A 27,129-nucleotide genomic window follows, 5' to 3' on the forward strand; every position below is an offset into this window, starting at 1 on the left:
CATGTTTCAATAAGGTCACCTCTCATTCTTCTCAACTCTAGTGAGTGTAGGCCCAACCTGTTCAACAGTTTCTCAAGACTACCCCTTCATCCCAGAAATCAGTCTATTAAACCTTGTCTAAACTACTTTCAATTCAAGTACATCCTCTTCTTCAATAAGGAATCAAAACGGTATACTGTATTCGAGGTACAGTCTCACCAATGCCTTCTATGGTTGCAGCAAGGCTTTCAGAGAGTCATACAGTACAGAAGAGGCCCTTTGGCCCATCAAGTCTGCACTGACAAAAGTACACTAAATCTACACTAATTCCACTTCCCAGCACTTGTCCACAGCTTTGAATGTTGTGACATTTCAAGTGCTCATCAACATACTTTTTAACGTTTGTAAAGCTTCCCACTTCTACTACTTTCCCAGGCTGTTCAGTCCCGACACCCACCATCCTCTGGGTGAAAAAAAGTTTTCCTCAAATACCCTCCAAACTTCCAGCTCTCACCTTAAAATTCTGCCCCGTAACCAAGAGGAATAAGAACATAAGAACATAAGAAATAGGAGCAGGAGTAGGCCATCTGGCCCTTCGAGCCTGCCCCGCCATTCAACAAGATCATGGCTGATCTGAAGCGAATCAATTCCACTTACCCGCCTGCTCCCCATAACCCTAATTCCCTTATCGATCAGAAAACTACCTACCCGTGATTTAAACATATTCAACGAAGAAGCCTCCACCACTTCAATGGGCAGAGAATTCCAGAGATTCACTACCCTCTGAGAGAAGAAGTTCCCCCTCAACTCTGTTCTGAACCGGCCCCCCCTTATTTTGAGGCTGTGCCCTCTAGTTCTGGTTTCCCTTCTGAGTGGAAAGAATCTCTCCACCTCTACCCTATCCAGCCACTTCATTATCTTATATGTCTCTATAAGATCACCCCTCATCCTTCTAAACTCCAACGAGTACAGACCCAATCTGTTTAATCTCTCCTCGTAAGCCACACCCCTCATCTCCGGTATCAACCTGGTGAACCTTCTCTGCACTCCCTCCAAGGCCAATATATCCTTTTGCAAATAAGGGGACCAAAACTGCACACAGTACTCCAGTTGCGGCCTCACCAGTGCCTTGTACAGTTGCAGCAAGACCTCCCTGCTTTTATATTCTATCCCCCTCGCGATAAAGGCCAACATTCCATTCGCCTTCTTGATCACCTGCTGCACCTGCAGACTGAGTTTTTGCGATTCGTGCACAAGGACCCCCAGGTCCCTCTGCACAGTCGCACGATGTAATTTTTCTCCATTTAAATAATATTCCAATTTACTATTATTTCTTCCAAAGTGGATAACCTCACATTTGCTAACGTTATATTCCATCTGCCAGATCCTCGCCCACTCGCTCAGCCTATCCAAATCTCTCTGCAGACTTTCTGCGTCCTCCACGCAATTCGCTTTCCCACTCACCTTCGTGTCATCAGCAAACTTGAATACCCTACATTCAGTCCCCTCCTCCAGATCATCTATGTAAATGGTAAACAATTGAGGCCCCAGCACCGATCCCTGCGGCACGCCAAACTGCCAACCAGAAAAGCACCCATTTATCCCAACTCTCTGCTTCCTGTTAGATAGCCAATCCCCAATCCACGCCAACACCTTACCCCTAACTCCGTGTACCCCAATCTTCTGCAGCAACCTTTTGTGAGGCACCTTATCGAACGCCTTCTGGAAATCTAAAAACACCACATCCACCGGTTCCCCTCTGTCAACTGCACTAGTGACATCTTCATAAAAGTCCAGTAGATTCGTCAAACACGACTTTCCCTTCATGAATCCATGCTGCGTCTGCTTGATCGAACCATTCTTATTCAGGTGCTCTGTTATTTCCTCTTTAATAATGGACTCTAGCATCTTCCCAACTACGGACGTTAAGCTAACCGGCCTGTAGTTACCCGCCTTTTGTCTACTTCCTTTTTTAAACAGCGGCGTAACAGTAGCTGTTTTCCAGTCAGCCGGCACTACCCCAGAGTCCAGCGAATTTTGATAAATTACTACTAACGCATCTGCTATTACCTCAGCCATTTCTTTCAGTACCCTGGGATGCATTCCATCCGGGCCCGGGGACTTGTCTACCTTCAGTCCTATTAGTCTACCAAGCACCACCTCCTTAGTAACAGTAATTGTATTAAGGACCTCCCCTCCCACCAACTCTCGATCTCTAATATTCGGCAAACTATTTGTGTCTTCCACCGTGAAGACCGACACAAAGAACTTATTTAAAGTCTCAGCCATTTCCTCGTTTTCCACTATTAAATCCCCCCTCTCATCTTCCAAGGGTCCAACATTCACTCTAGCCACTCTATTCCTTTTTATATACTTGTAAAAACTTTTACTATCATTTTTTATATTTTGAGCTAGTTTAGTTTCATAATCTATCTTTCCTTTCTTAATCGCTTTCTTAGTCGTTCTTTGTTTTTCTTTAAAGCTTTCCCAATCCACTAATTCTCCACTATTTTTGGCCACTCTGTACGCATCTGATTTTATTTTAATACTCTCCTTTATTTCCTTCGTTATCCACGTCCGGTTATCCTTTTTCTTACAGTCCTTCTTTATCACCGGAATATATTTTTGCTGAGTACTTAAAAAAATCTCCTTAAAAATCCTCCACTCTTCCTCAGCTGTCCTACCTACCAGTCTGCTCGCCCAGTCTACATTAGCCAATTCCACCCTCATCCTATCGTACTCCCCTCTGTTCAAGCAGAGGGCACTGGTTTGGGACCCTACTTTCTCACCCTCCATCTGTATCAGAAATTCCACCATATTATGATCACTCATCCCAAGAGAATCCAAGAGGAATAGCTGCTTCCTATCCACCCTGTCCATACCCCTCATAACCTTACACACCTCAATAAGTGTCTCTCCTCAGCCTTCTCTGAACCAACACGAGCTTATCCACTCTCTTCATTAGGTCAAATGCTCCATCCCAGGCAACATCCTGGTGAATCGCCTCTGCACCCTCTCAAGTGCAATTACATCCTTCCTATAGTGAGTGGACCAGAAATGCACACTGTACTCCAGCTGTGCCCTAAAGTTTTGTACAGCTCCAACATAATATTCTTGCTCTTATAATCATACATTAATAGTCTATCCCTCTTGCCATAAGGCTGATATTCTGTTTGTCTCTAATTACTTGCTGACCTGCGTGCTAACTTTTTGTTTCATGTACAAAAACACCCAGATCCTCTGTCCACAGTATTCTGTATTCGCTCTCCATTTATAATATTCTGCTTTTCTATTCTTCCTGTTCAAGTGGACAACCTCCCTTTTTCCTCCACATTATACTCAATCTGCTCATTTTTACCCACTCATTTAAACATACTGTATCTATTTGATGCTGTTTCCTCCTTTCCTCGCTTTTCTACCTATCTTTGCATCAGCAAATGTGTCTACAATACAGTTGGTTCTTTCATTCAAGTCATTACTGTTGATCATAAATTGTTAAGGCCCCAGCACTGATCCCTGCAGCACTCTACTAGTTAGTTTGCCAACTTGAAAATTTATCCGGACTCAGTTTCCTGTTAGCTAATCCTCTATCCATACTAATACATCACCATCAACATCATAAGCTCTTATACAGCAAATTCTTTTTATCTGGCACCTTCTCAAATACCTATTAGGAATCCAAATAAGCTACATCTATTTGTTCCCTTTTTCCATCCTGCTTGTTACATCCTTAAATAACTCAAAATCAAACATGATTTCCCTTTCACAAAAGTAAATTGACTCTGCTTGATTGTATTATAACTTTCTAAATGTCTTGCTAACTCCTTAAAAACAGAGCGACACGGTGGCACAGTGGTTAGCACTGCTGCCTCTCAGCTCCAGGGACCTAGGTCCGATTCCCAGCTTGGGTCACTGTCTGTGTGGAGTTTACACATTCTCCCCGTCTCTGCATGGGTTTCTTCCAGGTGCTCCAGTTTCCTCCCACAGTTCAAAATTGTGCAGGTCAGGTGCATTAGCCATGCTAAATTGCCCCTTAGTAGGTTAGAGGGATTAGCAGGGTAAATATGTGCAGTCATGGGGATAGGGCCTAGGTGGGATTGTTATTAGTGCAGACTCGATGAGCCGAATGGCCTCCTTCTGCACTGTAGGTTTCTTTCTATGAACAGATTCTAGCATTATCCCAATGACAGATGGAGTAACTGGCCTATAGTTTCCTACTTTTTGTCTCCCTCCTCCCTTGAATAGAAGGTTAAAATAATAATTCTAATATATATTTTTGCACTTCCTGAGAGATAGCAGACATCACCACGATAACCAATGGCTACAGCAGATGCCAATGCCAAAACAACCTGTAACCAAACTTGGCAGCTTCATATGTGGCACTTGGGACAAAACCTGCCTTTCAAGGATTGGCCTCTTCACCAATCAGCAAAGGTGTGCCACATGAAGGCACCTCATCTAAAATGGATGTTTGCTGCATGGCATCATATTTCAAAGATGGAAGGATGTTGGCCAACTGGTATATTGCCATCTTGTTTCACTCAGTTATCTTAAGAGCACCTCAGCCAGAGCTAAAGAACAGATACTTCGTTTGTGAGGAGCCAATTCTCAAATAAGGGCACCACAGAAAGCCATAAAATGAAGACATTTTTACAATCATCAGGTTGACAAGCATTCATATTACATAGGAAATAGGCATAATTCCATAGTATTCAAAACAGGAGCTACAGAGAATTAAATTAAATCCTTCCGGTCTATGCAGACTGTGGAATTAGGGGTCGGGACTTGTGCGTCACTTGTCATGCCCTGTGCTATACGAAACCTGCAGCATTGAAAGTAGAGGGGTTCCTCTGTTGCTGGTTCCTCCGAGGAAGGAAGGGATGAAGGAGGTAGCTCTGGGAAACCAGGCATTGGTCACCTGATTTATGCCTCCATGTACTGGCACTTATGAAATTTGACATAAATTAACTTTAACTTTATTAGTCACAAGTGGGCTTACATTAACAATGCAATGAAGTTACTGTGAAATTCCACTGTAGTTTGACAGTACTCAATGTATGCTTGAAGGCCTGGCTCAAAAAAATGGCATTACCCTACTTGTGTCTCAGTTGAAATTCATGTTTAGGTAGACATAACTTCCATTGTCTAAAGACCAAGAGGAGTAAAGGAGGATGCAGTCAGGGTGCCCTCATCTCTCTTATGCACCTTCAGATCCTTCCCCAAACAATCAAAAGAAGGCATACCCAGAAAGTTCATGAGGACAAATGTAAAAGTTGCAACCGGCAATATGCCACAAATGAAACGGAGTTGGAAAATGAATGCAAGACAAGAAATAGCAGCAAATGCTGCAAAAACACTGCAGCAAGACAACATTTTATAGTTAACAATAGTACTGCAGTGTTGAGTATGCCACCAATAGCTGCTGCACAATTTGACTGCTGAATATAGGAATTATGTCAAATAATTAATAAAAGGTATCTCATCAATTCAACTTCAACTCTAAACATAATCTTGGTTACAGAATGATGCTCTGTGCAGGAGTCAAGGAACACGCCCAAGACTTGTTCACCAAATGCTGTTTCACCTGCTCAGCATCAAATCAATCCACATAATTAGCCCTATATAGTCTCCATGTAGTGGATGATGTTAAAGGCCAAGGAAATAATGTCGTCTTACCTCCCCTGCTCCAAGGAACAGGTATCGGTGCTCTGTGATTGGTTTATTAATCACTCTCTGGGCTGACAACAATCCTGCTAGTGCTACTGCTGCCGTGCCTGTATAACACAAAACCAACACTAGGTGGCAAACACTGACCATTTAAAACAAAGCAACACAACTTTCAAATCAGGTTAAAAAGCACTGGATCTATTGCTTACTATAACTTAAAAATTACAGATTTATTTCATGTGAAGATGCTTAAATCAATGTGCAATTACCAACAAAATGCACAGAATTTAGATTTGATCATTTAAATTATTAGCATCACAAGTAAGGCTTACATTAACATTGCAATGAAGTTACTGCGAAATTCCCCTAGTCGCCACAGTCCGACACCTGTTCAGGTCAATGCACCTAACCAGCACATCTTTCAGACTGGGAGGAAACCGGAGCACCCGGAGGAAGCCCACGCAAGCACGGGGAGAACATGCAAACTCCATACAGACAGTGACCCAAGCCGGGAATCAAACCCGGGTCCCTGGCACGGTGAGGCAGCAGTGCTAACCACTGCCACCGTGCTGCTCTGTCACTGAGAAACACCAACTTTATTTTATAATTCCTATCCGCTAAAATACTGAAACAATTGAAATCAAGTTAATAAAACTGTTGGTTTCTCACTTTCTATGGAACAGATTGTGGCGAGTTTTCCTGGTCATGGTTTTAATATTTTCCTTTTGCTGTAAATTTATTGTACGAGATTGATAGTTACTTTACATCTTACTCTTGGTGACTGGAAGTGACTGCTGCAGCTACAACCAAATATTGGTTCAATAATAATGAAAACACAAGAAACAGAATTTAAATTAAAAATGATAGTGATTAATTGAAATGATTTTAGTCTAGTGACATTAATGCCAGGATTAAAAGGTCTGATGCAAAGGGTAATACTTGAAACACTAAACTAATAGTGGCCAAGATGAGATCAGGGTAGATTATTATCTGCAATATTACTTTCTTGGCTAATTTCACCAACATGCTTCACATTTAAGTAACTGCTGCAACCTTGGATCCTGTCAGCAGATTAACCAACACTGCTTGTCTGTCTTTCCTTCCTTTACAAGTCTCTGCTTGTTGTCGCAGTCACCCTGACTGTATAGTGGGTAGAGGAAGAACCCCTCCAGAGACAAACAGGAGAGGAACATCCAGCAGAGGCGGCAGAGAGACTTCAACGAGGAGCATTCTGGGAGAAGTCATCACAGTCACCCTGAGTGTATAGTGGGTAGAGGAAGAACTGATGTCAAGGAGTGGTTCAACCCGAAACACTACATTTGTGTCTCCCTTCCTCCTCTAACCAAAAAGAAAAAAGGGGCACAGTAAGGAGGACAAGCAAGGTAACAGCAAGATGTGGTCTTGCCCTGCTGCAGAAGTAGAGGACACAAGGGAAAGACCTGATTGATAAGCATTTAATAATTTTATCACTTGTCATCTCACAGGTAATTTCTGTGGTTTATAGTTTGTAAAGGTTATAGAAGGACCCTAGATAATTGGATATAATCTGAAACAAAACATCTTTCAAAAGTTAAATTTAAAGGGGTAAGACATGACAGGAGAGCTCCAAGCTACGATCTGCTCTTTGTGCTTCATGTGGGAGGTCGGGAACGTTTTCAGTGCCTGGAGCCAGCATGTGTGCAGGAAGTGTCTCCAGATGCAGCTCCTGGAAGCCTGCGCTTCAGAGCTAGGGTGGTGGCTGGGGACACTATGGTGCATCTGCGAAGCGGAGAGTATTGTGGATAGCACGCATAGAGAGGTGGTCACACCACAGGCAGGAAGAGAATGGGTGACAACCAGGCACAGCAAGAGAGCTAAGCATGCAGTGCAGGAATCACCCGTGGCTATTCCACAGCAAAACAGATATACCATTTGAGACCATTGACGGGAATGGCCTTTCAGGGGAAAACAGCAACAGCCAAATCCATTGCACAATGGTTGGTTCTACTGCAGTGGGAGGAGTAAAAAGTGTGGGAATGCAATAGTTACAGGGGATTCAATTGTAAAGGGAATAGATAGGCATTTCCATGGCCACAAATGAGACTCTAGGATGATATGTTGCCTCCATGGTGCAAGGACCAAGAATGTCTCAGAGCAGCTGCAGGACATTCTGAAGGGGGAGGGCAAACAGCCAGTGGTCATAGCATACATTTGGTACAAACAACATAGGTAAAAAAAGGGATGAGGTCCTAAAAGTATACTTGTTACAGTGGTTGGGGAGGGTTTAATCTAAAGTTTATTTATTAGTCACAAGTAAGGCTTACATTAACATTGCAATGAAGTTACTGTGAAATTCCCCTAGTCGCCACAGTCCGGCGCCTGTTTGGGTACACTGAGGGAGAATTTAGCATGGCTAATGCACCTAACCAGCACATCTTTCATCTCCGGAGCACCCGGAGGAAACCCACGCAGACACGGGGAGAATGTGCAAACTCCACACAGAGTGACCCATGCCAGGAATCGAACCTGGCACTGAGGCAGCAGTGCTAACCACTGGGCTACTGTGCCAGGGGGATGGGAACCTTTGCAAGGATTCAGAATAGGATGAATTAAGACCATAGAAACATAGAAGATAGGAGGAGGCCATATGGCCCTTCGCGTCTGCTCCGCCATTCGTTATCATGGCTGATCATCCAACTCAATAGCCTAATCCTGCTTTTTCCCCATAACCTTTGATCCCATTCACCCCAAGTGCTATATCCAGCCGTCTCTTGAATACATTCAATGTTTTGGCATTAACTACTTTGTGGTAATGAATTCCACAGGCTCACCGCTCTTTGGGTGAAGAAATGTCTCCGCACCTCCATCCTAAATGGTCTATCCCGAATCCTCAGACTGTGACCCCTGGTTCTGGACTCCCCCACCATCGGGAACATCCTCCCTGCATCTATCCTGTCCAGACCTGTTAGAATTTTATAAGTCTCTATGAGATCCCCCCTTGTTCATCTGAACCCCAGCAAAAACAATCCTGACCTGGTCAATCTCTCCTCATACATCAATCCCGCCATCCCCGGAATCAGATTGGTACCCCTTCGCTGCACTCCCGAGAGCAAGAACATCCTTCCTCAGAAAAGGAGACCAAAACTGCACACAATACTCTAGCAGTGGCTTCACCAAGGCCCTGTATAATTGCAACAACACATCCCTGCTCCTGTACTCGAAACCTCTCGCAATGAAGGCCAACATGCCATTTGCCTTCACTGCCTGCTGCACCTGCATGCTTACCTTCAGCGACTGGTGCACAAGGACACCCAGGTCCCACTGCACACTCCCCTCTCCCAATTTACAGCCATTCAGGTAGTAATCTGCCTTCTTGTTTTTGCTTCCAAAGTAAATAACCTCACACTTATCCAAATTATACTGCATCTGCCATTGATCAGCCCACTCACCCAACCTGTCCAGATCATTCTGAAGGATCTCTGCATCCTGGTCACAGTTCACCCTCGCACCCAACTTGGCATCATCTGCAAACTTTGACATGTTACATTTTGTTCCCTCATCCAAATCATTAATATATATTGTAAATAGCTGGGGTCCCAGCACCGATCCCTGTGGCACCCCACTAATTACTACCTGCCAATTTGAAAGGCATTCCTACTCTGTTTCCTCTCTGCCAACTAGTTTTCTATCCATCTCAATACACTTCCCCCAATCCCTTGCACTTTAATCTTGCACGATAATCTCTTGTGCGGGACTTTGTCAAACCACCTCGACTGGTTCCCCTTTGTCAACTCTACTAGTTACATCTTCAAAGAATTCCAACAGATTTGTCAAGCATGATTTCTCTTTCATAAATCCATGCTGACTCGGTTTGATCCTGCCACTGCATTCTAAATGCTCTGCTATAAAGTCCTTGATAGAACAAGAGGAAAAGACAGTCAGGAGAATAAGGAAAGTGATAGGCAGAGAAATCAAGGGCCAGAATCAGATAAGGACAGAGTTTTAAAAAAAGTAGGAAAGGGAAAAGAAACATTAAAAAGTGCCCACCTTAAGGTTTTGTAGCTGAATGCACAGAGCATTCAAAACAAAATGGATGAATTAGTTGCACAGATAGATGTAAAGGGATATGATATAGTGGGCATTATGGCGAAGTGGCTCCAAGGTGAGCAAGGATGGGAACTAACACTGAGGGCTATTCAGCGTTTATGAAGGACAGACAGAAAAGGAAAAGGTGGTGGAGTTACATTGCTGATTAAAGGTGGTACATGATATTGAGGAAAGATACAAGCATAGATGATGTGGAATCTGTATGGATCGAGTTCATAAACAACGAAAGGGCAAAAAACAGCGGAGGTGCTATACAAATCACTAAACTGTAGTGGTAATGTTGGGAAAAGCATTAGACAGGAAATCAGAGATGCATGTGTTAAAGAAACATCTGTGATTATGGGTGACTTTAATCTGCATTTAAATTGAGAGTGTCAAATTAGTCACAGTACAAGAGGAAGAATTTCTGGGAGTGTATACAGGATGGTTTTCTGGAGCAATACATCGAGGAACCGACCAGGAAGCAGGCCATTTTGGACTGGGTGCTGTGCAATGAGAAAGGATTAGTTGGCAATCTAGTTGAGAGAACCCTTGGGGACAAGTGACCAAAATATAGTACTCCAGAAGTTGTTTATTCCTATTTGGCACAAGAGTGGCAAGAGAATTGTGGCCAAACCATGGCTTACAAGGGAAATTAGAGATAGTATCAAATTCAAGGAAGAAGCATACAAATTGGCAAGAAAAAGCAATAGGCCTGAGGATTGGGAGCAGTTTAAATTTCAAAAGGAGGACCAAGGGATTGATTAAGGAAAAAAAAGAGAGTACAAAAGTAAGCTAGCTGGGATAATACTGATTGTAAAAGTTTCTAAAGAGAAAAAGATTGACAAACAAATGTAGGCTCCTTACAGTCAAACGGGAGAATTCATAACAGGGAATAAAGAAATGGCCGAGGAATTAAATTTGTACTTTGCTTCAGTCTTCACAAAGGAAGACATGAAGTTCTGAGAGAAACATGTTTTAGTGAGGAGCTGAGGGAAATCAGCATTAGTAGAGAAATGATTTTGGGGAAATTGATGGGATTGAAGGTGGATAAATCTCCAGGTCCTGATAACCTTCACCCAAAGTATTTAAGGAGGTGGCCCTGAGACTCTGGAATAATTCCTACAGTTAGGAGGGTAGCTAATGTAAGTCCGCTTTTCAAAAAAAGGGAGGTAGAGAGAAAACAGGGAACTATAGACCAGTTTTGCCCCATTATATTCCCAAAGTTACAAATATCTTAGTTGATTGAAAGTTGGTGCAACTGCAACCTGCCTAACTTTTCCCACCTTCCTGACATCTTTGACATGTTTGACCAGAAAATCCTGCATCAATGCCCCACCACCCTGACTTTGAACTATGTTGTCATTCCTTCACTGTTGCTGGGTCAAAATCCTGGAACTCCCTTCCTAACACTGTATAGGCTGCAGCAGTTCAAGGAGGCAGCTCACCACCACCTTCTCACTGGCAATTAAGGATGGGCAATAAATGCTGGTTTAGCCAGCAACACCCACACACAAATAATTTAAAAAATGCATGTGGCCTTGATCCTTACTGTTCTGATCACAGACAAAGCAATCTTCAATCACTTCCTTATACCCCTCAACACTGGGATCCTCCACCTCAAGTAACTCCCATTTCATTCTGAATTCACTATTGGAAAACTCTCGTCAATTGTACTTGAACTTTCAAACCCACATCAATCTAACCTTTGCTTCTCCCTCTATCATGATACTTTTACTGCTCTCAACCTGCTCAACTATTTCATCTCTACATTTGATACCATGGTCGCCTATAAAAACATGACCCTTGACCATTCACTCTTAAGACCCTGATCTTCACTTTGATTCCAAGGATGTTAGCATTTCTTGGACGCTACGAGTTAACTGCAGGTTCGAAAGTGTTTCTTCAGTTCTTGAATAGTTTGATACAAGAGGCCTTCAAATGTGTAACCACTGTTTTAATAAATTTTATTGCACCAACTGATGACATTGAACTCAAAATCCATACCCCACGCAAATATAAAAAATTCCCCAGCCATATTTTTACCTATACATTTTTGTCTAGCATTTGTCATTTGTGTAGGTGTCTATGGTATCAGGTTCACGAGTTACTTGTATCCTGCAGTTTGGGAGTTCAATCATTTTAAGCAATAATTTTTTTCAGTTGGCTGGATTATGTTAGAAACATACCTTGGATATCGTCATTGAATGTACAGTATCTATCTTGGTATTTCTTCAAAAGCCTGAAGGCATTTCCATTCCCAAAATCTTCAAACTGAATAAGGGTATTACGACCATACCTATTAAAAAAAAAGAGTTCAATAAATTTTTAAGCAACTAACTTATGTCAGACAAATGTACAAAGTTGTTAAAAGCATCTTAAAAGTACAACGCAATCTCTTCAGTTGCAAACAAACTTAGTCAGGGTGGCATGGTAGCACAGTGGTTAGCACTGCTGCTTCACAGCACCAGGGACCTGGGTTTGATTCCCGGCTTGGGTCACTGTGTGGAGTTTGCACATTCTCCGAGTGTCTGCGTGGGTTTCTTCCATGTGCTCCGGTTTCCTCCCACAGTCTGAAAGACATGCTGGTTAGGTGCATTGACCCAAACAGGCGCCGGACTGTGGCGACTAGGGGAATTTCACAGTAACTTCATTGCAGTGTTAATGTAAGCCTTACTTGTGGCTAATAGATAAATAAACTTTAAAACACAGTCAACCATTATCCAAAGACATCAAGTTCAACCCCTGGTTGATCTGGAGTTGGCATACTTCAGCAAGGACAGTGAAATTGCTTTAGCGTTCCCCAACAAGGTGCTGCAAAATGTATCCCCGTGGATACTAGGTGACGAGATATCAAAAATATGGTATCTACACTCACTACCTTAGCTATGAAGAATGGCCATTGAACAAGCATAAAAAAGGAAAATAACTATTGAAAAAACAGTTGGTGAGTATCTGTTTAGTCAAGAGATTAAGGATTAGAAGGATCAAAAGTGCAAAGCAGTTCCCAAATCTGGCCAGATCATTAAAATTTTGTGTCAAAGGAAGCTTTGCTTTGGTTTGGTTCGTTTTGTGCACCTTTTGGAGATTAAAGGAATTGATTCTAGCATAGATTGTACTCACGGACGAAATAAGCTTGCTGGGCTAAACTGCTTATCTTTGTGGTTCTATGCAACTTTTTGCTCGGAAAAGACATCCCTCCTTAACAAAGTACCCCTAGATCCCTCAGAATTCTCCTATCAAGTACAAATGAAAGAGATCTTTACAAGATAGAAATCTGTGCACTAGATTAGATACTTACTTATATTTACTGGTTAAGAAGTTTCTTTAGAAGAGAATTAGTTTGAGGATTGGGCATGGCAATGTTGATGTGGAGATGCCGGCGTTGGACTGGGGTAAACACATAAGAAGTTTAACAACACCAGGTTAAAGTCCAACAGGTTTATGGCAATGTTGGGCAGGGAAGAGGGGGACATGGCTCGACTCTGTTCCTGGAAATCATCTGTGGGACACTGTCACACTGTCATAAAAGATTGGCCAGTGGAAACGAAGTAGAACAGTTTATACTTCACTGTGATAAATGCTACCTTATCAGGGTGGGGGTAGGTTGAGGATTCTTGAAGGTAAAATTACACACCAAGATACACAACTTGTTGTCCATGCCAGCTTTATACAAGTGCAATTTAACTCATCCCTCGCCCCTGCCCTTCTGAGTCCTGCAAAGGTTCTCCCTTCTGCTCAGGGAGACGAGAGATGAAATTGCTGGGCCTCTGACGGAAATCTTTGTCGCTTCTTTGGACACGGGTGAGGTCCCTGAGGATTGGAGGATAGCGAATGTGGTCCCGTTGTTTAAGAAGGGTAGCAGGGATAACCCAGGAAATTATAGGCCGGTGAGCTTGACGTCCGTGGTAGGGAAGTTGTTGGAGAGGATTCTTAGAGACAGGATGTATGTGCATTTAGAACAAAACAATCTCATTAGTGACAGACAGCATGGTTTTGTAAGAGGGAGGTCGTGCCTTACAAATTTGGTGGAGTTTTTTGAGGAAGTGACAAAAACGGTTGATGAAGGAAGGGCCGTGGATGTCGTCTATATGGATTTCAGTGAGGCATTTGACAAAGTCCCACATGGCAGGTTGGTTAAGAAGGTTAAGGCTCATGGGATACAAGGAGAAGTGGCTAGATGGGTGGAGAACTGGCTTGGCCATAGGAGACAGAGGGTAGTGGTCGAAGGGTCTTTTTCCGGCTGGAGGTCTGTGACCAGTGGTGTTCCGCAGGGCTCTGTACTGGGACCTCTGCTATTTGTGATATATATAAATGATTTGGAAGAAGGTGTAACTGGTGTTATCAGCAAGTTTGCGAATGACACGAAGAAGGCTGGAATTGCGGATAGCGAAGAGCATTGTCGGGCAATACAGCAGAATATAGATAGGCTGGAAAATTGGGCAGAGAGGTGGCAGATGGAGTTTAATCCGGATAAATGCAAAGTGATGCATTTTGGAAGAAATAATGTAGGGAGGAGTTATACAATAAATGGCAGAGTCATCAGGAGTATAGAAACACAGAGGGACCTAGGTGTGCAAGTCCACAAATCCTTGAAGGTGGCAACACAGGTGGAGAAGGTGGTGAAGAAGGCATATGGTATGCTTGCCTTTATAGGACGGGGTATAGAGTATAAAAGCTGGAGTCTGATGATGCAGCTGTATAGAACGCTGGTTAGGCCACATTTGGAGTACTGCGTCCAGTTCTGGTCGCCGCACTACCAGAAGGACGTGGAGGCATTGGAGAGAGTGCAGAGAAGGTTTACCAGGATGTTGCCTGGTATGGAGGGTCTTAGCTATGAGGAGAGATTGGGTAGACTGGGGTTGTTCTCCCTGGAAAGACGGAGAATGAGGGGAGATCTAATAGAGGTATACAAGATTATGAAGGGTATAGATAGGGTGAACAGTGGGAAGCTTTTTCCCAGGTTGGAGGTGACGATCACGAGGGGTCACGGGCTCAAGGTGAGAGGGGCGAAGTATAACTCAGATATTAGAGGGATGTTTTTTTACACAGAGGGTGGTGGGGGCCTGGAATGCGCTGCCAAGTAGGGTGGTGGAGGCAGACACGCTGACATCGTTTAAGACTTACCTGGATAGTCAAGTGAGCAGCCTGGGAATGGAGGGATACAAACGATTGGTCTAGTTGGACCAAGGAGCGGCACAGGCTTGGAGGGCCGAAGGGCCTGTTTCCTGTGCTGTACTGTTCTTTGTTCTTGTATTTATCAAATTTCAACCATTCAATAAGATCATGGCTGATTTTCTACCTCAAATCCACATTTCTACACAATTCCTATATCCCTCGATTCTTTTAGTATCTAAATATCTATTGATCTTTATCTTGAATGTACTCAATGACTGAACACCGCAGCTCTCGGAGGTAGAGAATTCCAAAGATTCATAACCATTGAGTGGAGAAATTTGTCATCTCACTCGAACAAAACATTTTACAAAATACCACAAAAAGTCTGGTTAAAAAAAAAAGTGAAGCTTATGAATCAGTGGAGGGTTGAGGGAAGACCAGTGTCAACTTTGAATAAAAAATGAGCATATGACAAAAAACAGAAAATCATAGTGAATGATTGCTTTTCAGACTGGAAAAAAGGTACACAGTGGTGTTTCCCAGGGGTCACTAATGTGGCAATACAGTAAAATTTCAAATTTGCCTATGATATCAAACCTGAAGGTGTGGCAAACAATAAGAAATATACCAATCAGCTGCAACAAGACAAGCTGGCAGAATGACTAGGCTGACAAATGGCAAAATGAATTTAATACCAAGGATGAAGCACATTGGCAGAAGGGATAGAGGCAATATCGACTTAAAGACACAATTTTAAAGAGAATGAAGGAAAAGAGAGACCTTGGAATTCCTGTGCATATATATCCGAAGGTGGCAGGATCTATTGAGAAGAATTTTCCTAAGATTTACCAGAGTGTCAAACTAAATGAAATCTGGTATGTTTCTCTCCAGGAACACAGCCGAGTTTTCTGGCACGTCGTGCACAAAAAATTAGGGGGTCTGGTTTACGCCATCACTCATGGGTTGAGAGGGGGTAATGGTGCCGGCAAGGTTGGCTCTGCCAAGATTGGGGTGCCATCTTTAAAAAGGGCACCCTGATCTGCGTTCTTCTAACCCTCCAGTCATGGAGGAACTGCCCCCCAGTCCGCCACCACATTGGAAGTATCAGGGGTACTCTCCCCACCCAGAGACCAGCATTGGAGGCGCCCCCCCCCCCAGAGACCAGCATTGGAGGCCCCCCCCCCCAGAGACCAGCATTGGAGGCCCCCCCCCCCCAACCACTCCACCACCACAGCAGTACAGCTGGCACTCACCCCCAACACATACAAGGGGGAACCCCCTCCCCGCTTCAGGTGCCCACTTGGCACTGCCCCAGAAGGCCATACCATGGCACTATCAGGGGGCAACATCAGCCTTGCCTCTCAACCTCCAGGGCCTCTAGGAACCTGCATGCCCCCAGCATGGTCATCACAACTGGTTTTTGCCTTTGAAAACCAGCAGTGATTCATGTTGGCGTGATGTCACATGGGGAGAGGATATGTCGTGGATGGAAGCTATGGCATCAAAGCCCTTTAATTATATCAAAATATGTAAATTCATGATGGACATGAGCTTCATCACATCACTGGCAGGTGACAGGAAAGATCTCAAACTGAGATCACGTAAGGGCAAGTCCCACTTTTGGCCACTTGTCAGATTTAGCAACCATAAGTGGATTCACGCCCATGGTGAACAGGGCCGACAGATCACACCCATTGGTAGGGCATTTAGCAAAGCATATCGGGTTTTTTGATAATCAGAGTATTGAATGCAAATGTAGGAAATTTATGCAAAACCTTTATAAATCACTGGTTAGGCCACGACCAAAGTACTGTGGTCTGGTCACCACACTTCTAGAAAGATGTGAAAGTCCTCGGGAAGGTGCAGAGGAGATTTACCGGACAGGTTCCAGGATGAGGCATTTTAGCTAACAAGTTTGGTTGGAGAAGCGGGGGTTGTTTCCCATGGAGCAAAGGAAATTATGGGGAAGTTTGATAAAGGTGTACAAGATTATAGAAACATAGAAGATAGGAGGTCGTCATTTGGCCCTTTGAGCCTGCTCCACCATTCATTACGATCATGGCTGATTGTCCAACTCAATAGCCTAATCCTGCTTTCTCCCCATAACCTTTGATCACGCTTGCCCCAGTGCTATATCTAGCTGCCTCTTGAATCCATTCATCGACAGGTTTAGATAAGGCAAACAAAGGAAAGTTGTTCCTATTAGATGATTGCACGAGGTCAAAGGGATACAGAATCATTTAAAATAAAGTTTATTTAGTAGTCGCAAGTAGGCTTATATTCACACTGCAATGAAGTTACTGTGAAAATCCACTAGTCGCCACACTCCAGTGCAACTGAAGGAGAATTTAGAAAAGCCAATGCACCTAACCTGTAAATCTTTGGACTGTGGGAGGAAACCACAACATCCAGAGGAAATTCACACAGATACAGGGAGAACATGCAAACTCCACACAGATATAGTGACCCAAGCCGGGAACTGATCCTTGCGCCATGAGGCAGCAGTGTTAACCACTGTGCCGCCCATTCGGCAAGTGATGCTAGATGATGTGAAGAAATACTCTCATGCAGGAAAGGGTAATGATTGTGAACTCACTGGCTACGAGGCTGGTATGGCGACAATGAACGATTTCAAAAGGAAACTGGATAGCGAGTAGAGGGAAATACACTTGCAAGCTAATGGGGATACAGCAGGGGAATGGAACCGAGTGGATTGCTCTACACAAGAGCCAGCATGGACTATATGGGCCCAATGGCCTCCTTCTGTGTCATAATGACCTTTAGTCAGAAACAGGAGAATTCATAACAGGAATAAAGAAATGGCTGAGGAATTAAGTTTGTACTTTTGCTTGTCTTCACAAAAGAAGACATGAATAATGTGCCAGAAGTTCTGAGAGAAACAAGTTTTAGTGAAGAGCTGAAGGAAATCAGCAGTATGTAGAGAAATGGTTCTGGGGAAATTGATGGGATTGAAGGTGGATAAATCTCCAGGTCTTGATAATCTTCATCCCAGAGTACTTAAGGAGGTGGCCCCGAGATTCTGGAATAGTTCCTACAGATTGGAAGGTAGCTAATGTAAGCCCGCTATTCAAAAAGGGAGGTAAAGAGGAAACAGGGAACTATAGACCAGTGAGCCTAATGTCAGTACTGGGGAAGTTGCTAGTCTTTTATCAAGGATTTCATAACTCAGCATTTGGAAGGCAGTGGTATAATCAGACAAAGTCAGCATGGATTTACAAAGGGGAAATCATGCTTGACAAATCTATTGGAACTCTGAGGCTGTAACTAGTAGAGTTGACTGAGGAGAACCAGTGGATGTGTTTTATTTAGACTTTCGACAAGGTCTCACATAACAGACTATGTAAAGTTAAAGCACATGGGAATGAGATGGATAGAAAGCAAAGAGTTGGCATAAATGGGTAATTTTCTGTTTGGCAGTCAGTGACCAGTGGGGTTCCACAGGGATTGGTGCTAGGACCACAATTGTTCACATTATATATTGATTTGGAATGTATCTCCAAATTTGCAGATGATACAAAATTGGGTGGGAGGGTGAGCTATGAGGATGCAGAAATGTTTCAGCGTGATTTGGACAGGCTGGTTGTGTGGCATCTGAATGGCAGGTGCAGTATAATGTGGATACATGTGAGGTTATCCACCTTGGTAGCAGTACCAGGAAAACAGATTACTACTTGAATTGAGAGAGGTGGATACTCAGCGAGACCTTGGTGTCCTTGTGCATCACTGAAAGTAAGTGTGCAGGTACAGCAGGCAGTAAAGGCAGCAAATGGTATGTTGGCCTTCAGAGCGGGAGGATTGGAGTATCGGGATGTTTTGCTGCAATTGTACAGGGCATTGGTGAGGCCACACCTGGAGTATTGTGTGCAGTTTTGGTGTCCTTGGCTGAGGAAGGATGTCCTTGCTATAGAGGGGATACAGCGAAGGTATACCCAGGCTGATTCCTGGGATGACAGGTCTGTCGTATGAGGGGAGACTAAGTCAGTTAGGATTATATTCACTGGAGTTTAGACGAGCGAGAGGGAATCTCACGGAAACTTTTAAAATTCTAATAGGGTTAGACAGGGTAGATTCAGAAAGAATGTTCCCAATTGTGGGGGAGTCCAGGACTAGGGGTCATAGTTTGAGGATAAGGAGTAAACCTTTTAGAACTGAGGTGAGAAGAAATTTCTTCACCCAGAGATTGGTGAATGTGTGAAAATCACTACCACAGAAAGCAATTGAGGTCAAAACGCTGTCTGATTTTGAGAAGACATTAGATATAGCTCTTGGGGCTAAAGGGATCAAGGGATGTGGTGGTGGTGGTGGTGGTGGGGGGGGGGCGAGATCAGGATATTGAATTCGATGATCAGCCAATGGCAGAGCAGGCTCAGAGGGCCGAATGGCCTCCTCCTGTTTCTAGTTTCTATGTTTCTAGATGGCCTTATCCAAATTCATAACTTATCAGTCAGAAGTAACATCCTTTTAGCATTAGCCCCATCAAGTTTCTTCGGAAATTTTATATTCTTTAATGAGATCACCTTGCATTGTTCGAAATGCAGGCCGAGCCTATTCAATCACTTCACAGAAGGACTCCTCATACCAGGAACCAGCCGAGTGAAACTTTAAGTTTATTTTGTTATACTCCTTCCAGCCAAGGCTAGGAGGCCAGAACTGCTCATAATAGCCCATGTGTGGCCTTACCAATACAATTGCAATAAAATTTATTTACTCATACTCCAATCCCTTTGTAATAAAAATGTACCACTTCCCTTACCTGCACATCAAGTTTGAAATTCATGCACAAGGACATCCAGATCCTTTTGAATATCAATAGTTCCTAGTTTCTCACCATTTTTAAAAAAAATCAGTTTTTCTATTTATCTTTCTCATGCTCTTTCACCCTCGCTAACACATCTATATTTCTTTGCAGTCAATCTGCATCCTCACGACTTATTTTTCCAAGTAAGTACGAACAAATGAATTAGGAACAGGAATAGGGCCACTTGGTCCCTTGAGCTTGCTCAACCACTCAACAAGTTCATGGCTGATATCTATCTCCGCCTTAAAAATGCTCAAATGCTCTGCTTCCACCCCCTTTTGAGGAAGAGAGAGTTCCAAAGACTCACTACCCTCTGAGAAAAAAAAAATCTTAATCTCTGTCCTAAATGGGAGACCCCTTATTGTTAAACAGTGGGCCCCAGTTCTAGATTCTCCCACAAGAGGAAACATCCTTTCCATATCCACCCCGTCAAGTCCCCTCAGGATCTTATTCATTTCAATTAGGTCGCTTCTTACTAAGCTCCAGTGGATACAAGCCTAGCCCATCCAATCTTTCCTCGTAAGACAACCCACCTATTCCATGTATTAGTTTGGTTATCCTTATCTGAACTGCTTCCAACGCATTTATATCCTTTCTTGAATAAGGCAGCCAATATTGTACAGAGTAATACAGATTGCCCTTCATAAATGAAGCATAAACTCTCTACTTGTGTAGTCAATTCCCATTGCAATAAGAAATAACATTCTATTAGCTTTCCTAATTATATGCTGTACCTGAATACTAACGTTTTGCAATTAATGCACAGCGAGATCCTTCTGCATCTCAGTGCTCTGCAATCTTTTACGTTTTTTTTCCCTCCCTGTTAAAATAGATAATTTCCCATATTATACTCCATTTTCCGTATCTATGCCCATTTACAACCTATCTCTATCCCTTTGTAGTCTCAGAATGCCCTCTTCACAGCTTAATTTTCTATCCATCTGTGCGCCATCAACAAATTTAGCAAACATACCTTCGGGTTACACCTAAACTACAAGGGGACCAATATACTCGCAGGGAGATTTGCTAGTGTTATTGGGGAGCGTTTAAACTAGATTTGCAGGGGGATGGGAACCAGAATGCCAGAGCAGATAGTGGAGCAGGGGTAAAAAGACAGGTTAGTTCAAGCAAAATCACAAATGGAAGGGTAGAGTGTGGTGGAAATAATCTTTTAAGGTGTGTCTATTTCAATGCCAGGAGTATTGTGGGGAAGGCAGATGAGCTGAAGGCGTGGATAGACACATGGAAATATGACATTATAGCCATTAGTGAAACTTGGCTACAGGAGGGGCAGGACTGGCAGCTCAATGTTCCAGGGTTCCAATGTTTCAGGCGGGATAGAGGCAGAGGGATAAAAGGTGGGGGGTGGCATTGTTGGTCAGGGAAAATGTTACAGCGGTACTCAGGCAGGATAGATTAGGGAGCTTGTCTACAGAGGCCCTATGGGTGGAGCTGAGAAACAGGAAAGGTATGACTACATTAATGGGGTTGTATTATAGACCACCCAATAGTCAGCGAGAATTGGAGGAGCAAATCAGCGGAGAGATAGCTGACAACTGCAAGAAACACAAAGTTGTGATAGTAGGGGATTTTAATTTTCCACATATAGATTGGGACTCCCATACTGTTAAAGGTTTAGACGGGGTAGAGTTTGTAAAATGTGTTCAGGAGAATTTTCTACATCAGTATATAGAGGTGCCAACTAGAGAGGATGCGATATTGGATCTCCTATTGGGAAATGAGTTAGGGCAGGTGATGGATGTGAGTGTGAGGGAACACTTTGGATCCAGTGATCATAATGCCATTAGTTTCAACCTGATCATGGATAAGGATAGATCTGGTCCTCGGGTTGAAGTTCTGAACTGGAAAAAGGCCAAATTTGATGAAATGAGAAGGGATCTGGGAAGTGTGGATTGGCACAGGCTGTTCTCTGGTAAGGATGTAAATGGAAAGTGGGAGGCCTTCAAAGGAGAAATTTTGAGAGTGCAGAGTTTGTATGTTCCTGTCAGAATTAAAGGCAAAGTAAATAGGAATAAGGAACCTTGGTTGTCGAGGGAGATTGTAACACTGATTAAGAGGAAGAGAGAGTTGTATGAAATGTACAGGCAGCAAGGAACAGATCAGATGCTCGAGGAGTATAAAAAGTGCAAGAAGCTACTTAAGAGGGAAATCAGGAGGGCTAAAAGAAGACATGAGGTTGCTTTGGCAGACAGAGTGAAGGAAAATCCAAAGAGCTTCTATAGGTATGTTAGGAGCAAAAGGATAAGTGAGGGATAAAATTGGTCCTCTTGAAGACCAGAGTGGGAGACTGTGTATGGAACCAAAAGAGATGGGGGAGATACTAAATGGTTTTTTTGCATCTGTATTTACTGAGGAAACGGGCATGGAGTCTACGGAAATAGGGCAAACAGGTAGGGAGGTCATGGAACCTTTACAGATTAAAGGGGAGGAGGAGCTCGCTGTCTTGAGGCAAATCAGAGTGGATAAATCCCCAGGACCAGACAGGGTATTCCCACGGACCTTGAGGGAAGCTAGTGTTGAACTTGCAGGGGCCCTGGCAGACATATTTAAAATGTCAGTATTCACGGGGGAGGTGCCGGATGATTGGAGGGTGGCTCATGTTGTTCCGTTGTTTAAAAAAAGGTTCCAAAAGAAATCCGGGAAATTATAGGCCAGTAAGTTTGATGTCGGTGGTGGGCAAGTTATTGGAAGGTGTGATAAGGGATAGGATCTACAAATATTTGGATAGACAGGGACTTATTAGGGAGAGTCAACATGGCTTTGTGCGTGGTAGGTCATGTTTGACCAAACTATTAGAGTTTTTCGAGGAGGTTACCAGGAAAGTGGATGAAGGGAAGGCGGTGGATGTTGTCTACCTGGATTTCAGCAAGGCCTTTGACAAGGTTCCTCATGGGAGGTTAGTTAGGAAGGTTCAGTCGCTGGGTATACATGGGGAGGTAGTAAATTGGATTAGACACTGGCTCAATGGAAGAAGCCAGAGAGTGGTTGTGGAGGATTGTTTCTTTGAGTGGAGGCCTGTGACTAGTGGTGTGCCGCAGGGATCGGTGTTGGGTCCATTGTTGTTTGTCATCTATATCAATGATCTGGATGATAATGTGGTAAATTGGATCAGCAAGTTTGCTGATGATACAAAGATTGGAGATGTAGTGGACAGTGAGGAAGGTTTTCAAAGCTTGCAGAGGGATTTGGACCAACTAGAAAAATGGGCTGAAAAATGGCCAATGGAATTTAACGCAGGCAAGTGAGAGATATTGCACATTGGAAGGACAAACCAAAGTAGAACGTACAGGGTAAATGGTAGGACTCTGAAGAGTGCAGTTGAACAGAGGGATCTGGGAATACAGGTACAGAATTCCCTAAAAGTGACGTCACAGGTGGATAGGGTCGTAAAGAGTGCCTTTGGTACATTGGCCTTTATAAATCGGAGTATCGAGTATAAAAGTTGGAGTGTTATGGTAAGGTTATATAAGGCATTGGTGAGGCCGAATTTGGAGTATTGTGTACAGTTTTGGTCACCTAGTTACAGGAAGGATGTAAATAAGGTTGAAAGAGTGCAGAGAAGGTTCACAAGGATGTTGCCGGGACTTGAGAAGCTGAGTTACAGAGAGAGATTGAATAGGTTGGGACTTTATTCCCTGGAGCGTAGAAGATTTAGGGGAGATTTGATAGAGGTGTATAAGATTTTGATGGGTATAGATAGAGTGAATGCAAGCAGGCTTTTTCCGCTGAGGCTAGGGGAGAAAAAAACCAGAGGGCATGGGTTCAGGGTGAAAGGAGAAAAGTTTAAAGGGAATATTAGGGGGGGGCTTCTTCACGCAGAGAGTGGTGGGAGTGTGGAATGAGCTGCCGGATAAAGTGGTAAATGCGGGGTCACTTTTAACATTTAAGAAAAACTTGGACGGGTTCATGGATGAGGGAGGTGTGGAGGGATATGGTCCAAGTGCAGGTCAGTGGGATTAGGCAAAAAATGGTTCGGCACAGACAAGAAGGGCCAAAAGGCCTGTTTCTGAGCTGTAATTTTCTATGGTTCTATGGTCTCTTCAAAATAATTTATAAAAATTGGAAGAGGTTGAAGCCCCAATACTGATCCCTGTGGCACATCCCTCGTTACATCTTGTCAACCAGAAAATGACCTGTTTATGCCAATTCTCTCTTGTTAGTGAGCCAATCTTCTATTCATGCCAATGTGGTACCCCTACAGCTTGAGCTTTTATTTTCCACAAGAACCTTTGATTTAACACCCTATCAAACATCTTCTTGAAAATCGAAGTTCAGCACATCCACCAGTTCCCCTTTATCCAGCACATTACCTCAAAGAACTCTAATAAATTGGCAAAATATGCTTTTTCTTTCTCAAAACTATGTTTACTCATAGCATCATGGAGGATGGGAGCAGGAAGGGGCCATTTGGCCCTTCAGGCCTGCTCCGCCATTCAATTCAATAACCTAATCCTGCTTTCTCCCCATAACTTTTGATCCCGTTCACCTCAAGTGCTATATCTAGCCACCTCTTGAATACATTCAATGCTTTCACATCAACTACTTCCTGTGATAATGAATTCCACAGGCTCAACACTCTTTGGGTGAAGAAAGAGTGGTGAGCGGGCAGGTGAGCAGGCGGGTAAGTGGAGCTGAGTCCACAAAAAGATCAGCCTTAATGAATGACAGAGCAGGCTCGAGGGACCAACTCCTGTTCCTAGTTCTTATTAGCTATTTTCCAGTGTAATGGGACCTTCTGCAAATCTAGGCAATTTTGGAAAATTAAAACCAACAGATCACTAGCCAACTGTTTTTTTGCAGGGGAAGTGGGTACTGATGGGGATAAAGGAGGGAAGACCCTCAAAACAAATCTACTGGTGGGCCCTTGGTAGGTTTATATGCAGTTGACTCAGCATTGTGCATGCAATACAGCTTAGTAGCAATATGCAATGAACACAGATACAATGGAAACAAGCATGCAATTTTCAATAAGCTGATAATTAGGTGTTTGGGTTTGTTTTATAATTTAGGAAAATCACAAGACAAATTTTGTTTATAGCATGAAATTAGCGATGTTTGGGACAATGTTGATATCCTGTGATCACAACTCACACTTGTGCTGAAACCCCTGTGGCTTTACATTGTTACTGCTAGCTGGACCAAAGCACATGCCTAGCTTGGCATCCAAGAAATACCATTACATTTAACACTAAATGCCTATCATTGTACGGGGCAGCACGGTGGCATAGTGGTTAGCACTGTTGCCTCAAAGCACTAGGGGCCCGGGTTCAATTCCGGCCTTAGGTGACTGTGTGTGGAGTTTGCATGTTCTTCCTGTATCTGCGTGGGTTTCCTCCCACAGTCTGAAAGATGTGGTTAGGTGGATTGGCCATGCTAAATTGCCCCTTAGCGTCAGGGGATTAGAAGGGTAAATACACGGGATTACAGGGATAGGGCCCAGGTGGGATTGTGGTCAGTGCAGACTTGATGGGCTGAATGGCCTCCTCTGCACTGTAAGGATTCAATGGATGCTACCATGGACTACAGATAACTGCTAACAAAGGCTTTTTTGCCCCTACAGATAAAGCTTGATGAGAGCACGCAAGAGGAAAATGCAGTTTTACTTTTTGTGAAGCTAAGTTTCTGCATTTGATTGATTTATTTTTCAGTTAAATTTGTGTTAAAAATCGGAGGTTTTATTTTTCCAAAACAGGAAGTAGGCCCAGGAGAAGCCTGGGAAGGTTTTTTGGAGGGTTAAAAAGCAGGCCGCACTTTTGAGCGGGCAGCACGGGAGCGGACAGTGGAGTGAGTGGGAAGCAGAGTGAGAGCTAACGGGCTTTGGCTCATCGGGCTTCGGCGTAAACAGGCAGAGGTGGGGTAGGTTTAGACAGCTTTTCCTGTCTCATTGGAAGAAAGGGGGAATTATGATTGTGAGGCCAGTTTGTTGTTCTCAGTGTCGGATGTGGGAGGTCCTGGAGTCAGCTAGCCGCCCGGACGTCCATATCTGCACCAGGTGCGTCGAGCTGCAGCTCCTAAGGGACCGCATTGGGGAACTGGAACTGCAGCTCAATTACCTTCGTCTGGTTAGGGAGAATGAGGAGGTGATAGATAGGAGTTACAGGCAGGTGGTCACACTGGGGCCACGGGAGACAGACAAGTGGGTCACGGTTAGGAAGGGGAAGGGAAAAGGTCAGGTCTAGAGAGTACCCTCAGCACCGACTCCCACAGTGCGGTGCTCACCCTCCCACAGTGGCTGTGCCCCTTAAAAATAAGTACTCCTGTTTAAGTACTGTTGGGGGAGCAGCCTACCTGGGGGAAGCAACAGTGGCCGTGCCTCTGGCACAGAGTCCGGCCCGGCAGCTCAGAAGGGTAGGGAAAGGGAGGATGAGCAAACTGACCACAGCACCAAGGTACAGGGAGCCATCCAAGTGGGGGGAGAAACAAAAAATGTAGTAGAAATTGGGGATAGTACACTTTTGGATGCTGTTAGGGGGGGACGACTTAGCAGGGGTAAGCCATGGTGTACAGGTCACTGGCTCAGAGTCTGTCCTTGTGGCTCAGAAGGGAAGGGGGGGGGGGGGGGGGGGGGGGAGTAGAGGATTAGTCATTGGGGACTCCATAGTTAAAGGGACGGAGAGGAGATTCTGCGGGAACGAGAGAGACTCGTGGTTGGTGTGTTGCCTCCCAGGAGCCAGAGTCCATGATGTCTCGGATCGTGTTTTCGAAATCCTTAAGGGGGAGGGGGACCAGCCCCAAGTTGTGGTTCACATAGGCACTCAAGACATAGGTAGGAAAAGGGATGGGGATGCAAGGCAGAAATTCAGGGAGTTAGGGTGGAAGCTTAGGGCTAGAACAAACAAAGTTGTTATCTCGGGTTTGTTACCCGTGCCACATGATAGTGAGGAGAGGAATAGGGAGAGAGAGCAGTTGAACACGTGGTTACAGGGATGGTGCAGGAGGGAGGGATTCAGATACCTGGACAATTGGGGCTCTTTCTGGGGTAGGTGGGACCTCTACAAACAGGATGGTCTGCACTTGAACCAGAGGGGTACCAATATCTTGGGGGGGGAGGGGGGGAGGATTTGCTAATGCTCTTCGGGAGGGTTTAAACTAATTCAGCAGGGGGGTGGGTACCTGAATTGTAGCTCCGGTGTACAGGAGGTTGAGAGTAGTCAGGTCATGGATGAGGTTTCAGAGTCGCAGGAGTGTACTGGCAGGCAGGAAGGCGGTTTGAAGTGTGTATACTTCAACACCAGGAGCATCCGGAATAAGGTGGGTGAGCTTGCAGCATGGGTTGGTACCTGGGATTTCGATGTTGTGGCCATCTCGGAGACATGGATAGAGCAGGGACAGGAATGGTTGTTGCAGGTTCCGGGGTTTAGATGTTTCAGTAAGTGCAGGGAAGGTGGTAAAAGAGGGGGAGGTGTGGCATTGTTAGTCAAGGACAGTATTACGGTGGCAGAAAGGACATTTGATGAGGA

At 44.0% G+C, this 27,129-nt stretch overlaps 1 protein-coding gene across 1 annotated transcript in view; it reads right to left on the reverse strand.

Annotated features, from left to right (window-relative positions):
* The window catches only part of me2 (malic enzyme 2, NAD(+)-dependent, mitochondrial), a 103,354-nt gene that overhangs the window by 37,532 nt on the left and 38,693 nt on the right, over positions 1-27,129 (reverse strand). The window contains exons 9-10 of the mRNA XM_078222343.1: positions 11,901-12,010; positions 5,656-5,753 (exon numbers count right to left, since the gene is read on the reverse strand). Of these exons, the coding sequence (XP_078078469.1) occupies positions 5,656-5,753; positions 11,901-12,010 (208 nt within the window). The remainder of the gene's footprint in view (positions 1-5,655; positions 5,754-11,900; positions 12,011-27,129) is intronic.

Source organism: Mustelus asterias, chromosome 1 (genome assembly GCF_964213995.1).
Source record: "Mustelus asterias chromosome 1, sMusAst1.hap1.1, whole genome shotgun sequence".
NCBI classification, from domain to species: Eukaryota; Metazoa; Chordata; class Chondrichthyes; order Carcharhiniformes; family Triakidae; genus Mustelus; species Mustelus asterias.